We start from the raw sequence: 15,457 nt of genomic DNA, 5'->3' as shown, positions 1-15,457 counted from the left end.
ACTAACTATTGTAATTATTTCCAGCTGGTATTAGAATGTCGTACAGCAGTGGCAGTTGGTAGTGAAAACAAAAAATGCAGTTTGCACCATACCAATACACTCAACACGAAACTTCCAGTGATCGCACTTGATCACCAACTTGTCGGCACGAGAGTAAAAGAAAGGAGGACAACAAGGAGAAGGAGAGAGTGAATCGTTCGTACGTTCGTTGCGTGAGTTTTCATTAATTTTCCGCATTCGTCGCAGCCATGGGCCGTGGCCCGCCACACGAGAGATGCAACGTGCGTCTTCGAGGGCTCGGTGTAGTGGTGCGGCTCGGCTGCTACTGGCCGTGCATATATATGGGTGACGCACTGGAGCGCCTTCTCCAGATGAATAGTGGCCTGCGTCGTCGTGGTCGTTCATTCAACAATTCATTCCGCTAGTGCCAATTGAACGAGCAGGTTGTGTTGTGTCGCGTCGTTGCGCTATAATCAGTACCATCCGTCGATCTATCCCGTTGGTTTCACTTGTTCGTTACTGGCAGTGGACGGAAAGTATTCGTGTCAGCTGGAATTTGTTGATGTTGTCCAGTTTTTCGTTAAGTCGGTGAAATTACTGCGTGGCTCGCGGGTCGATACGCACGATCGAATACGCGTATAGTGTTGGACAGTGTTGTGGGGACTGTTGTTAACAGCGGATAACAGAAGGTGGTTAGTTGGAGGAGTGCTATTCCAACTCACGCTTGTATTTGTGCACAATTGTTCCGTAAAACGAAGAGAATCCGCAAGAGCGTTCGTAGTTGGCTGCGTCCAAGTGCAGAGAAGCAACGTGTTTGTTGTTACGGTGTGACGATTCCCGCGTTGCTGCTGTTGCTGTTGTTTGTATAAAAAAGAGGGAAACCGGTTAAAGCTCATCGACATGTCCGTCTCATGGGGATACACACAAACGAATGGTAAGTCTCGTGAAAATTAATACATGTTAAGAAGACAAACTCAGTGCTCTGTGTGTGATCACTGGTATAGGCCTGTGCGTTTATTTAGGAAAACCCAGGGAACCACTGTAGATCCAGATCTACACTGTAGATGTGTAGGGATGTAGATGTAAGGACGTTATTACAATCAACGAATCAGCTTTCCTGAAACTGCAATCGCTTTCGATTGTAGATCTCGTGCGATGCATCACTATCTGTTAGATCTGGCTGTTGGTGGAATCGCTAGTGGAAACCGCGTGCGAAATGCCCTCCACAGCATGATGGCACAGTTATCAACCAAGGGTCATTAAATCAATCACGCACCTGTTATCAGTGACGTTATACATACACAATGCTTTTCAACCTCACCCCTCCAGCTGAAGGATGAAACGTGCCCGACTTATGTCATTATTTGTTTTGTCATCGTATCTTGTAACAAGGAATGTCCAACTACGTCATTAATCTAGTCAACAATCACAGATAGCCAAGATGTTCTACCAATGATATTAGTGTATATTGATGTTATTTTATCACATACTTTTGAGTTCAATAACGTTCTACGCAATGAAGATCTAAAATGGTTTCCTTTAAATTTATCATAATCATCTAACCAACTTAAAAGTTATTCTAGCAGCGCAGACCGATATGGATCAGATTCGTTTCATGACCTTCGTTGTTTTCGACCGATAACTGACCACCCATCATTCGAATCAGTATATTGTTACGTACTGTTGCATTTATGTCGCATGCCATCTTGTTCGAAGATGAAGCATTTAGAGTGTCAGACTGTATGAAAGATAAGAATTAGGACGCATATGATAATGAAAAGCCAGCCAATCAATCATTCATTATTATTATCAACAGTCACAAGTATCGCATCGGTAAATATAACAGTGGGAATGAGAAGGAAAGGTAACACATTTGATTAACATTAAGCAACAAGTATCGGAGAGGTTGTTGGTTTTGTGATATCTTCATTTCGGTTCTGTTGTTGTACAAATAGGGAAGCGATCTTCATAGCGCATATTCTCAGTGATAAATTGTTTTGATGGGTGGTCCAATTTATCTTGCGTGCATCTTTGAAGTGTGTTGCAAACATGTTTATACCAAGCAGTATGTCAAACGATAAAAATTATTTGACGAGGCGAATACTAAACATTTTCCGAGATATCGCCGTAACAACGCACTGCCCGATCTAGGTGATAAAATTGAGGTTGAGCGAGATAAAGTGCAAACAATGCAGATAGTTTTTGTAGGTTCTGTACATGTGTACATAACATTATTCATTCCCTGTATATAGCTCTATCATTACTGAGCATGACATGTTATTTTTGAAGTTAAGAGCAATAACTTGGACATGGAAATGATGAAACATTATTTACCGTTACATCTACATTCTATAATTTTCATTCAACTGAAGCTTTCACACACGACTATTTTTTAGGAACGAGAAAAAAATATATTTAATGTACGGATTGTAATGGATGCAGTAATGTGTATTTCACGGATTGTACAGGATGCAGTTATTATCTTGCTAAGTTTAAAATAACCATCATAGAGCTTACACGATATTACAAATATTCCCGTTGTTGCAACATAAACCGATTTGAGTCGAAAACACTTAACAGTTCCATCGAGTTTGCTTTTAAAATGTTATAATAATCAGTAAAATGATGTACCTTTGATAAAATTGTGACTAAAAAACCATAAAATAGCATAAGAGTTCATGTTTTTAGATTTATGACTACTTTGTGTAATCTTGAACGCTTGGAACGATTAAAGTGGATTAGTGGATTAAACAATATAGCACAGCAATTATCACACAGGTAGTCAGACACTTTTGAGCATTGATAAAAATTGTGAAATCTATTGGCAGTACAATACAGCTACATATAATCTGGGGTTGAAAATGTATCAAATAGATAACGTTAACTCTCTATTTATCACATGACCATAACGGCCTGAACAGTCATGTTTAGTCAACAATTAATAGTAATTATTGTTTTTGGATTGTTTTCGAGTGATTGAAGGATTATAGCGATTTACCAATGGCCGTGCGCCATCAATAACGTGATCGTTGATATCGTTATCAGCAGCTTAACTACGAAAGTATAGTCATATGTTGTACTCCTGTGTTGCGTATCAAAAGGTATAATCTGGAAAAGTACTGATTGATTTATTATAAGTATGTTCTAGATTGTCGATACACTTTTTAGATAGTTGGTCAGATTATTTTAGAGAGTTACTAGAGTTTTTCTCGTAAAACCCAGAATATGTTGTTTTTTTTTCTTACATGCTACTTCAATCAAATGAAGAAATCTCGAATGGGTATTTGTAAATGAGCAGTTGTTGTGTTTTAATTAGCATATTTATTTCTTTTTGAACACCACCCGGAGAGTTTCGGCAGTCACTTAATCGGCAAATTTTATGGCCAATTTAACGTCTCCTTTATAGGTTGAACTTGAATGTTTACATTCGGCGAATACGCAGCAAATGGGTCGTAAAAGTTGAAACCGTGCGATCATGGTTTTTATTACAATTCTGTTAATTTCTTTCAACACATGGATTCAATGGAATCGTAAATAGTCGAATAAAAAAATATGAAGATTCAGACATTTTGAACAATAGTTATGCAATCAATTGGTAAGGTTTTCTAATACGTCAAATACTTACCATGGAGAGTTGCTGTACCTCTTTTCAATCTGTTCTACAGACAGGTAATTTAAGAGGTAATTACTGTTTTTAAATTGCATAGTAAGATTCCCTCATTGTAGCCAGCGAAATGACGACAAATGTGTTTTTCAATTACCGCCTAAACACCGACAGAACGAACGGTGACAATCATTACCAGGTGGCAATAGAATGCCACCTAAATGTACAACAGTTGCATTTGGTTGTGAAAATATAAATTGCAGTAATGTACCTACCAACACTCGCGAAAGAAAACTTCTAGTAATCGCACGTGATCAACAACGATCGCTAGTCCGAGAGGGAGTAAAAAGGGAAAGAGAAAAAATAGAAAGAGAGAGCGAATCGCTCGTACGTTCGTTGCGTGAGTTTTCATTAATTTTCCGCATTCGTCGCAGCCATGGGCCGTGGCCCGCCACACGAGAGATGCAACGTGCGTCTTCGAGGGCTCGGTGTAGTGGTGCGGCTCGGCTGCTACTGGCCGTGCATATATATGGGTGACGCACTGGAGCGCCTTCTCCAGATGAATAGTGGCCTGCGTCGTCGTGGTCGTTCATTCAACAATTCATTCCGCTAGTGCCAATTGAACGAGCAGGTTGTGTTGTGTCGCGTCGTTGCGCTATAATCAGTACCATCCGTCGATCTATCCCGTTGGTTTCACTTGTTCGTTACTGGCAGTGGACGGAAAGCATTCGTGTCAGCTGGAATTTGTTGATGTTGTCCAGTTTTTCGTTAAGTCGGTGAAATTACTGCGTGGCTCGCGGGTCGATACGCACGATCGAATACGCGTGTAGTGTTGGACAGTGTTGCTTTGGATTGTTGATAACAGCGGATACCATAAGCTGACTATTTGTAGGAGTCTATTACAACCTACAATTGTATTTGTGCACAATTGTTTCGTAAAACGAAAGAGAGTTAGCAGTTATCAGTGTCCAAGTGCAGAGAAGGCTTGGAGTGTTTGTTGTTTGTATAGTAGTGAGGGAAATTAATCAAAAGTTCGACAAGATGTCCGTCTCTTGGGGATATACACAAACGAATGGTAAGTCACGAGTGAACTGCGATTAAGGAATCCAGGAATGCTCAGTATTGGTTCGCTGTATTGCGAACAGCGCAAGGATATTACCACGATCTGCTTGTCTACTTTCTGTTCCTTCAATCCCTTCCGATCAGCGATCAAATTGTTGTCGGAATCGGTAGTGGAAACCGTGTGTGAAATGGCCTCGACGGCATGGTGCCACAGTTATCAACCAAGGGTCATTAAATCAATCACACACCTGTTATCAGTGACGCCATAAACAATGCTTCCCAAATTTCCTAAAGTAGAAGCATGCGAGGTTTGCGTCAACGGTTGTTTTGGTTTTGTCTAGCGGAAGTGCACAAGGTTTTTTACCGAAAAATGAACGAACACCGTATGATAAACGGAATTCAGTGCGACACGGGTGGAGTGTTTGTACGTTTGTTGGTGTTGTTTGCGTTACGTGTCTCGAAACTTCCATTGACACACTGAGCATCGAATGTACTATGACGAGTTGAGCATGATGAATGGTAAATTGTATCTTCTTTATTGCCAAGTGACATGTGATCGCCAAAATAGAATGCATGACAACATTGAATTTAAATAAGAACAATATTGTTTGTAATGTAATACTTGTTCTTATAATTACGTGGAAAAGCTACCTTTTGCCTAAAACTCCTTTGTTTCAGTATCACGATATAACTGTCACCTGTCGAGATGTGTTTGAAGATATCGTGGCAAATCTTGAAGATTGATGTGAGGATCCACAGATAACAACACATGGCGATGTATTTCTGCAGTTCGTCATGTAAATTCCAAATCAAAATACGTTTCTCGATGCAGACAACAAGTACTGCTGATAACGATTGGATTGATAACGCAATCCAAAAACTGCATCCAATTGAACACAAACAAACCTGTCAATTTGGCATCATCCAATTTAAACCTTTCTCAATCGTTCCACCCATCCTAGAACCCGCACAGAACTTGTTTCAACCGGCCGGATGTTGATTGGTATAATTGGCTCAAGCGTGCTGCAAAAGCGTTCTGTACACAGCGATCATGCGATTGGAAGCTGAATTTCGTAGCGATTGCGAAGACGAAGACAATCGAATGTTTCGACATTGGGCGTTGTGATAGCATTGGCACGATGTTTCACGCTTGTTCCTTTTGCTATCACGCGGTATAGATGATGCGACGATGATTCGGGCCGAGTGTTCTCGATCATCAGCGTCTTGCTAAAACGATTTGTTATTGTTTGTTGGTCGATGAAAACAATAACAATAAATCGTTCCCACTGAGATACGATCGATTAATATGGTGATGAGGGTGCATGTAGCAACGGGCAGATTTAAAACCAATTTTAAAACAATATGCATATTATCGTAAAGTTGACCAACACTTATATAATCGTAAGTAAATGAATGCAGGAAATTTTGTTCTTACTTCTTATTCTGCTTATTTTATATGAACTAGTATGTTTTTGTATCGGTTGGGTATTGTTATCGGTGCTACTAACTGGTGCAAATTGGAATAGCATAAGAATTTATATTTTAAAAAAAGATTTGGTTGAATTATCCAGTCCGGTGCAAAATCTCTTTTTTAATTGTACAATTGCACTAACTACTTTTTGCGAAAATTACATACTTTTTTTTGGGACAATTGGAAGTGTATTCATAAATACATTTTATATCATCTAATGTTATTTTATAATTTATATTTGTCTGCCACTAGGTTAGGTGTTAGGTTTCATAATTATATTAGCAAATTAAGCAGTACGGGTTACACTTCTATTCTTAGTATATATAGGAATATATCCTCTTTTCGGACGCTTAAGAAGAGCTCAGAAATAGTTTCTTAGCTAACTGCTATTTTTTAAATATGTTACAAATCTTATAGTTCTTAAATCGTTAAAGTGGGAGTGTATTTCAATTATATCTATTCTTATGAACAGAAATACACAATTTTTGTGGTAAGGGCCGTGCGGTAGGAACCATGTTGCACTTAAGACTGGTCAAGCATTCACTCTCTCTTCTCTACTGCATCAAGCTTTTGTTTTGCAGAATCACCTTTGTCTGCACAAAGCCGTCGTGATGATGTCATTGCATTTATGCATTTCGAAATAAATAACATGTACAGACTGTTTGCAGCGAGTATTACCATTTGCTCACATTTTATATCACTTTTTTTACTCTCCTATTAATATACGATTAATCGTTTAGATAAAAGATTATCAAACAGTATGTTTACTTTTGCAAACGCCCTGAACATTGCGTTTACCTTTCTCTGCGTAGAGCTTCAATTAACTTACAGCTTCCAACGGAAAACTTTCATCAAATGCCCATCTTGGCACGTTCGAAGCTTCAATCTGCAGCTGACTCAATGAATCAGTGCGCGGCTTTAAACTTTCTAATTGCTTCAATTAACGCCACACAGCCGATATTTGTTGGTTGGACTCCCTTTAGCAGTTTTAGATCGTGTTTGTGTGAATGGATCGGTACAAGATCATCCTTGCACCCTTATACGATCACGCTTATACGTCGGATGCTGCAGATCCGCCGTTAGCCAGTTGCAAAACTGTGTGCGTGTGATCTTCTACCCTGCGGAACCGGTACGCGCGACTGAAGAAAATATAAACAAAAACGATCGATGTCAGCTCGCTCCGCTGTAGGATCACGCACTGGGCAAGGGATATTGTAAAGTCACTGCCATGGAAACGATCGGTGACGCTGATGCAAAAAGGTAACTAAAACCGGTTCGCGTAAATTCCGCACCCGTAAAACCCCCAGCACCAGTTTCGGCAACGTTTCGATCGTGCAGCGCGACTGACCGGTTTGTCGCGCTTAGTCACGTGATAAGAAATTCCATGGGCCACCAGACACAGCACTTGCCATTAGAGACGGGCGGTGCTTTTCTGTTGTTCTCTCGCTGTAAACCCATCTACCCGTGTGAAACCCCTTCCAAACGCGCTACCATCACTATCTCGCTGATGATTCGTACCACACTTTGCAGCACGTGCTCTTGGGTGGTTGTGTATCGTTTGGGGGGAAGATATCTTTTGACGACCGCAGCCGATGTCTAAAATCGAAAGATCGCGGAAGCGTACGAGAAGTTTTAGGCTTTAACGGTGTCGGTGGCCTGTTAGCAATAGAGCAAAAGGTCATTTATTTTTGCACAACGCGCGGTGGGCCTTTTTCCGACCTTATCGCTGTATCGACGCGTTGGTTTGTTTCAGTGCGGCAAGTTTTAATGGGCAATAAAGTGAATTATTCCGCTCGAAAATTATGGTCACATATGAGACGAGCTTTTTGTTACTTCCTTTGTGCAACCGATGAACTTCCTATGTGCAACTTCTAACAGTGAAAAACGTCACTTTAAAAAATAAAATTATCAAAATAATCGTTTCTTTTATGACGCCATTCGTATGTTTCAGACTTATCCGGTACATTTCAAGTGTTTACTCCCATCTACCTTAATGCGCAAGCTGGTGATCATAACAATGCTTCTGATTGCTCTACACGAATGATGGTAATCATCCAAATAGCTCCCAAATGATAAACCCGTGACGCATTTGTAGTTTGCTTGTGCTGTACACTTTTCCCCATCCATCACGTACCCAGGCCTATGTCCATCCCGCAAAATTACAGTGTCCATCTCCGCGTGATATATGATGTGCCTGGTAAATGAAAATTATTAGGTAGAACGGGACGGTTTTAACGATCCTCAAACACTATCGCCCAAGGGTGGAAATGGTACGTCCATTACTCACGGGACTGTCGCGCCTGATTAAGCGGTCTTGTGACATTTACAATGCACTACGCGAATACACGTGATAAGAATGTTGTACAGCGAGTTGAGTGACGGAGCGAACAATAGCAGAAAAGAAAACTAGACAGCTCAACGTTGTTGAGAAATCTAGTAATTCAGCGTCTGGAGCGTGCCGAAGATTTGCTTAAAAGTGTGCTCACGGTAGAGTGTTATTCTGAAGTGTCGAATTAACAATTGCAAAACTGTATGGATTATACGAGATTAATATTGCGTTGCATTGGAAACGAGTTAATACACTGTGATGTTTTAAATTGTTTATTCGAAGACGTGCGCATTGCGCTGAGTGCTCTTATCCCAATACAATTAATCCGAGAACTTGAAGACTTTATTGCTACTTGGTAGTAAATATTTCTTGGCGCCTGGGATGATGCCATAAGAGTTGATGTCATCGAAATGAGGTTGTATTTCTGAAGACCTCTTCTGACTTTCTGAGTTTTTTATTTTTTTCATACGTTAAACAAGATCAATTTCAACCAATATACATGTAAGCTCGTTGTCACCTTCAATATGAAGATGTCACTAAGAGTAACATAAACAAATTAAATACAAACAGTAATAAATAATCAGGGTTGTAGTGCTTTGTAAACCTTTCATATATCAATTAAATTCAATAATCACTAATTATAACTCACTGCGTTGCTTCGGCTAGCAAAAGGGTAACATGTCTTTAGCTATTATCCAGCGCGTCAAATAAATTGGTTAAATTCGATTTAATCTGCACTGTCACGAACATGGCAAAACTAACTTAACGCGATGTCTTGTTTTTTTCTTTTATATTTCAACCAACGCCTGTGTTAAGTGAGCAGAGATCGCCTCGACAATAATTGCACGGCAGTTGTAAGTGGCTCACACAGATCAAGTGAACCGTTTGACTTCACAATATTTGATTGACGTCAGCTTCTAGTGAAGCGAGTAGGTCGCGGATTTTTTCGTTATGTAGGCCTCATTGATCGCCGGAAACCTCAATATCGCGTCTGAAACTGTGTGGAAAGATTAATCACATCGTTCAGTGACGGACGATCAAAACATAGTCATCATCACCTTTCATCACAAACTGCGAACGTAAAAGATCCTTGATCGGACGTTATGATTTCGGAGAGGAAAGCAAATAAATAGTCGACAATAACAGAATAAGTCAACGAAACGAGTTTTCGTCAGTAGAGGGACATTCTGTTCGCGATGTATCGTTAGGCATACGTTTGCTGAAATGGAATGTAGAAACGAAATTAAAGGAATTTGTTAGGTAAACTGTGAGTGGATGTTAAAATTAATGCATGCCTATAAAGTGGCAAATTATTACACTGTGCTTCTCACTTATCATGCTTTATTGCATCAATCATGGTAAAGTCAGTTAGGGTTTAAGATTTCCTGTTAGTAGCAGAACGTTGGTAAGTGGCTTTCATTTTGCCACTCCGTAGAACAAAGCACGAGAGAGAGAGAGAGAGAGGCCGTTAAATCCAGCTCAAATTAAGGCCAATCAAGTGGTCGTTCAGAAGCGCGAAGAAGAAATAACAATCCCTCTAAGAAACAGCTTCCACTGGTTACAAAAGGCATAAAGTGTCTCCATAAGCATACGGTAATTCAGTGTCATCTTATCCCATCTTCTCTTCGTGATGCATTCGGTGTGCAGTCGGTCACGATGTCAGAGTAGATGTTGCGTTGGTCGGTCAGCGATTTTCTGCTTCCCCAGATGCATCGTGACATCGTTGCACTTAATTGTTTATCGGTAATATGCTGAGCTATGCAGGGCATACAGCGTACCAATAGGCCTGCAGCGGTAAGTTTAGAGAATCCTATTCTCGGAATTGTAAGCAAATTCGTGCCCAAGTGCTTATATTCCAATACAGCCAATAAAGCATAATAGTAAAGCGTTGTTTTGCTACAAAAAACATCAACCAGAACTAGCTCTAGCAGAAGTTTAGCAAACAGAACTGGTACTAGAACTTTAACTCTAGTAATTAGCGTAGTTGATTGGATTGTAGGGAAAGCAATTATTGAGATTGAAAACAATATTGTTTACTGATGTTGCAGCAACTAAGTGATTGGGCGGGATGTCAGAAAAAGTCATCCCTTTTTTGTGATTGCACACACGCACTATGGCACACGAATGGTGGTCATTATCGTTACAACGCTATAAGTACTTTGTTTGCTTCACTCTTATCGCTTTTCTATTAGCACGAACTCAATTCGTTGGACACTCGTTGCTCATTGTCGAGGATTCAGACCGTCCATAAACATGATGAATGACTTCGTCAATAAATAAATTAACCAAAATTAATCAACACTTTGCTCCTGTTGCGCATATGCCACACATTAAAGTTAGTTACACACATTGTTTACACGTATTGTCTGCATCTCTTTCCACGCTCCGCAGGACCGCAGAAATGGCCGGAAATGTTCCCGCAGGCTCGCGGACAACGCCAGTCACCGGTCGATATCGTTACCACCAAAACCCAAAACTCGGGTGATCTGCAGGAGAATCCGCTACGCTGGACGTACGTGCCAGAGAACACGCGCAGCCTGGTCAATCCTGGATACTGCTGGCGGGTGGATGTGAACGGCAAGGGTTCATTGCTGACCGGAGGACCGCTCAACAAGGAGCAGTTCATACTGGAACAATTCCACTGTCACTGGGGGTGTTCGGACTCGCGCGGATCGGAGCATACGGTTGATGGAGAATCGTTTGCCGGTGAGCTGCACCTGGTCCATTGGAACCAGAGCAAGTACAAGAGCTTCGCAGAGGCCGCTGGCCATCCCGATGGGTTGGCGGTGCTGGGCGTGTTTTTGAAGGTATGTTGGAAATTATGCCTTACTGCACATAAAATGCAAGAATATTCCTTTCCGATGGTTTTTGTCACCAGAGCGAATAAGATTTCTACTCAGTGTACTTACGAAACGGACTAATCTAATTTGTGCGTCCCTAGTGGTGTTCATCAGTTAGGTAACATTGAGCAGCAAACAAGAATCGATTTCTTTATGCGAATTGGTTACGATGCGGTTTGTTGTGTAGCACGACAAATCTCCTGTTCTTAGCGTCCATAGACCGATAGCAGACCCACGGTATCGGCTATTTTCGGTACGGGCGTACTTGTTTCCTAAGCGCCACGTAATGTTTTCATTCTATGCCCTCTCTTACGAGATTGCCTTCAATTATTGGTATGACTGAAATTAACCCTTCGGACGTGGCAAGTATCGCGCCCTTAACACAAATTGCGTTGCGTGTCGAAGAAAATGAGAGAAACTTTGTACGATGATTATATCTCACCTTGTCTACGAGCAAGATCTATCTCGCGTAGTAATCTTAACCTGATCGCAGTACTTGCTTCGGTTGGATATTTGCATGAAAAATCACTATAGCTAGACGGGGATGTTTGAATAATAGTTCGAACGGTAAATGTGTTAAGAATAACAAATTGAATCGGAAATTTTTCTTTACATTTAAATCACCACAATATTAATTGTTTAGATGATTTATACATTTTGCGAGTGATACTTAAATCGTGAAATGTTGACTGTTAAATATTTATTAGAATAACTTGCATATCCTTGAAATCATGCAAGAAATTTAAATAATCTATACTCCGTTAGTTACTTTTCCATTACAGCCATTTTATCAAACTAAATATTATTCTAAAACTTGCGGATATAGTGGAGTCAATAATGTTGAGTTTTTGTATGAGAAACCGACTTTTGTATGAGAAACCGAAACCGAAACTTTAATTACTACAAATATTGTTTATTAGAAGAACATTTTTCCTACTCTCTTCCTAATGTCAGTGATTTTTTAAATGAGCGGTGTTTTTCTTTATATTTAATGTGGACTGTATTTTAAAACGATTTGAACCTGATAACTTTTATTACAAAACGCACAAGGCTTTTCGTATTTTATAACCGGCAGTGCCTAGCAAACACTTTCCTGTAGCGAAATGTCACCGTACGCGTCAGATTACATTCAAGATGAAACGCAATTCAGCAATAAACACTAAGCAAAAAAAAATGGTCACAGCAATGAACTAATAGACTATCTTTTTATGCATTCATAGGTTGGCAAGCCGCACCCGGAGCTGGATATCATCGCTCGTTTGCTTCCGTTCATCACTCACAAGGGCGATCGCGTAAGTATCGGGCGGCGGATGTGCGACTATTTGTAGAATCTCAATGCATGCCCTGTATGCAGACACCGACACAATGCACACGCATTGACCAACCAGTGAGGGGGGGTTGGGATAAAATATTCACATTACATTAAAGGTGTTGTTACGTGATACAATTCTAGAAAATGTAATCCAACCGCGCTGCAATCAGACTGCATCCGGCGAGCATTCCATCCGTCCATGTACGGGGAGACCTCTAGGGTTGAAATGTTTTAGTTAAATTGTTTCTACTTGTTTGTTTACAGAAACAATCCACAGGCGAAGCGTATTCGTTTGTTCGCCAGCGACAATGGGGCTGCTGGTTCAATCAAACTAAGAACGATGCATGAACTTCGTCATTTAATCGTAGTGCGGTGACCCATCGCCGTACAAACATTGCTACGCATTCTTACCCCGACCGTTCCGAAAGGGTGTTAGTGGCTTCACGTGCGATAAGTGACGAGGGTTCAGTAAACAACGAGCGATTGTACTGCTCACTGCTTACTGCATGATGGACAGGTTATGTTTTCCGCTTTTCTCCTTCATAGGTCATCGTTGGACAAGCTTGTTTGTCTGGCTGGTCCTAGCTAGCTGTGTATGAGAAGCACATACACATCGTTTATGGGATGTTGGTCGATCTCAGGTGCGGTACCGGGGGTTGTCTGATTATTTCCAGCAAGATAGGTCAAGTAGTGGAGCAAACTACGCGCACTGACGCGCATCGCCTCGAGTGTGGCTCAGGACAATCAAGCTATTTACAAGGGGGATAGTGAACTTGATCCATGTTTGTTCAAGTGTTGATCAACAGTTCTTCTTCAATGAGACAAGGTTAAGATGTATTGTTCGTTGGGGAGTGAAAAATATGAATCTTGCATCTGCTTGTATCCGGATACGGGGCTTTGACGGATGAGTGGTTATGAACTAAGCGAATAACGTGTTGGAAAAGTGATAATGAAGATGTTGGTTTATACTGTAAGTCCGTTAAGGTTCAATATAGATGACTCTTCCATGTAGGTTAATTGAAACGTTCAATTTGCAACAACTTAGAATAATTTGAAAGCTATAAACTTTCGAATGTAATCGATCATATTACCTACTGTAATAAATCCACCGTTGAAGTTACACGACCGACATTGACGCTAGCAGCCGTTCTGATTCATACTGCAACTACATGCATATCTCCATCTAGGGCCGTGATTCAAATTATTCTGCCCCGTGTCGGTAACCTTGAGGCAGGAAATGAGAGTGTTTCTGATTTCCACCGGCAACATTGCCCGCGGTGAGGATTAGTGCAGCAACAAAAAAGTGCACTGAACGAATGCGACCAGCCAGCAAGCAGGGGCTCACTTTGTACTTCACATAATTTGCTCACCGCGAATGACTGTCCGTGAACCCGTCGCGATCAGTTTAAATGAGATGAGATTCTCCAGCGTCAACACGTCTGTAGCGTGTGGGGAAGCTGAATGAATGGTGGGGATCACTTGATCGAGGTGTTATTGCCCGACCAACTGGAACAAGGAACGTTCCAGACGGATTAACCGAAAAAGTGCATTGATAGTTGTGTGGGTTACCTTCAGGCTGTTGTGAAATTATTGTATTATATTAGAATAAATTAGATCAATTTGAATATTTTTCCAGTAGCGGTGCTATTAATTGCATATCATTTAAATATTCACGGCTATCACACCAGTACTTTACGTTTTAAAATCACGATATTGTTAAGATAGACAAGCAGAACGAGCTAGACACACAAGACAAACATAACAAACCTCTAAAAAAATCTATGTTGCAATAATTCCATCATTATTTTGTTTCTTTCTTCCTCAGGTTACACTAAACAAGCCACTTGATCCGGCACGTTTGCTACCGGAGGGCAAAGCTTACTGGACCTACTTGGGATCTCTGACCACACCTCCGTGCTCGGAATCGGTCACCTGGATTCTGTTCAAGGAACCGATCGAAGTTTCGCACGAACAGCTGGAGCTGTTCCGCGAAATGCGCTGCTACGATGCTGCCGAAGAGTGTCCATGCGATGAAACGCTTAACAAGCAGTTCGAATACGGCAAGGTGATTAATAATTTCCGTCCACCGCTGGAGCTTGGCAACCGTCAGCTGCGTGAAGTTGATAGCTATTAAAACAATATTTGGCCAAATGCGAATGTTTCAAATTATCACAAACACAGTTATATAAATCAGAAGAAATATTCAGAAGCAGCAGCATAAATGTGTAAATGATTCGAACCAGGTCGATCTGTGACCGACCCGACTAGTGCGAAGCGCGTCAACGCACCGTTCGAGGTTCGCTTATGGTAATCATGTTTTAAATTAGATTCAATCGCCCGTCGCAACCAGTGTGGGCAAAAAGGGTAAACGTAGAACAACCACAGGAAGTCCTCGATTTAGGTCTCTTACCTTTTCGCCAGTGAAATGGATTGCGATCGTGTATCGTGGATACGTTAGTATTGGGTGAATTAGTTATCAAACCGAATGCAGATACAAAAATACGTAAAATGAGGCAAAGCAAAAGCAATATTTAGCAATGTTATCAAATTGCAGAAGATTGTTTGTACACAAGAAGAATCAGTTAGCGAATGAAGGACAGCCTACAAGCTTCAAAAGCCATAAAGGAATTAACAAATAACAATCGTATACGCCAGACAGTTTAAGATATAGTATCACCTATGCAAAAAACACCCTGTGCTTTCCAAAAACAAAAATGTATGAAGTAATGCTGCAATTCTAAGCGAAAACGTATGTTTTGAAATGAGCCTGCATGTACAAAACAAAAACTGGCGATTATAGTATTGTTGAATATGCGTTGGAGCTAGAAAAGCTGCATGG

The 15,457-nt window shown here is 40.8% G+C and overlaps 1 protein-coding gene across 2 annotated transcripts; it reads left to right on the top strand.

Annotated features, from left to right (window-relative positions):
• Window positions 1–812: 812 nt before the first annotated feature.
• LOC128300213 (carbonic anhydrase) lies at window positions 813–15,146 on the top strand. 2 transcript variants are annotated; one of them, XM_053036198.1, is made up of 4 exons: window positions 813–934; window positions 10,858–11,273; window positions 12,527–12,598; window positions 14,444–15,146. In XM_053036198.1, exons 1-4 carry the CDS (start codon window positions 901–903, stop codon window positions 14,750–14,752), a joined length of 831 nt encoding a protein of 276 aa, XP_052892158.1. In that variant the 5' UTR covers window positions 813–900; the 3' UTR covers window positions 14,753–15,146. The 2 variants fall into 2 exon arrangements, with proteins under 2 accessions (XP_052892158.1, XP_052892157.1); XM_053036197.1 differs by lacking the exon at window positions 813–934 and adding an exon at window positions 4,228–4,679.
• The last annotated feature ends 311 nt before the right edge of the window (window positions 15,147–15,457 follow it).

Source organism: Anopheles moucheti, chromosome 3 (genome assembly GCF_943734755.1).
Source record: "Anopheles moucheti chromosome 3, idAnoMoucSN_F20_07, whole genome shotgun sequence".
In the NCBI taxonomy this organism is placed as follows: Eukaryota; Metazoa; Arthropoda; class Insecta; order Diptera; family Culicidae; genus Anopheles; species Anopheles moucheti.
The sequence above is the reverse complement of the archived record's forward strand: the minus strand, read 5'-3'. Positions and strand labels throughout refer to the sequence as shown.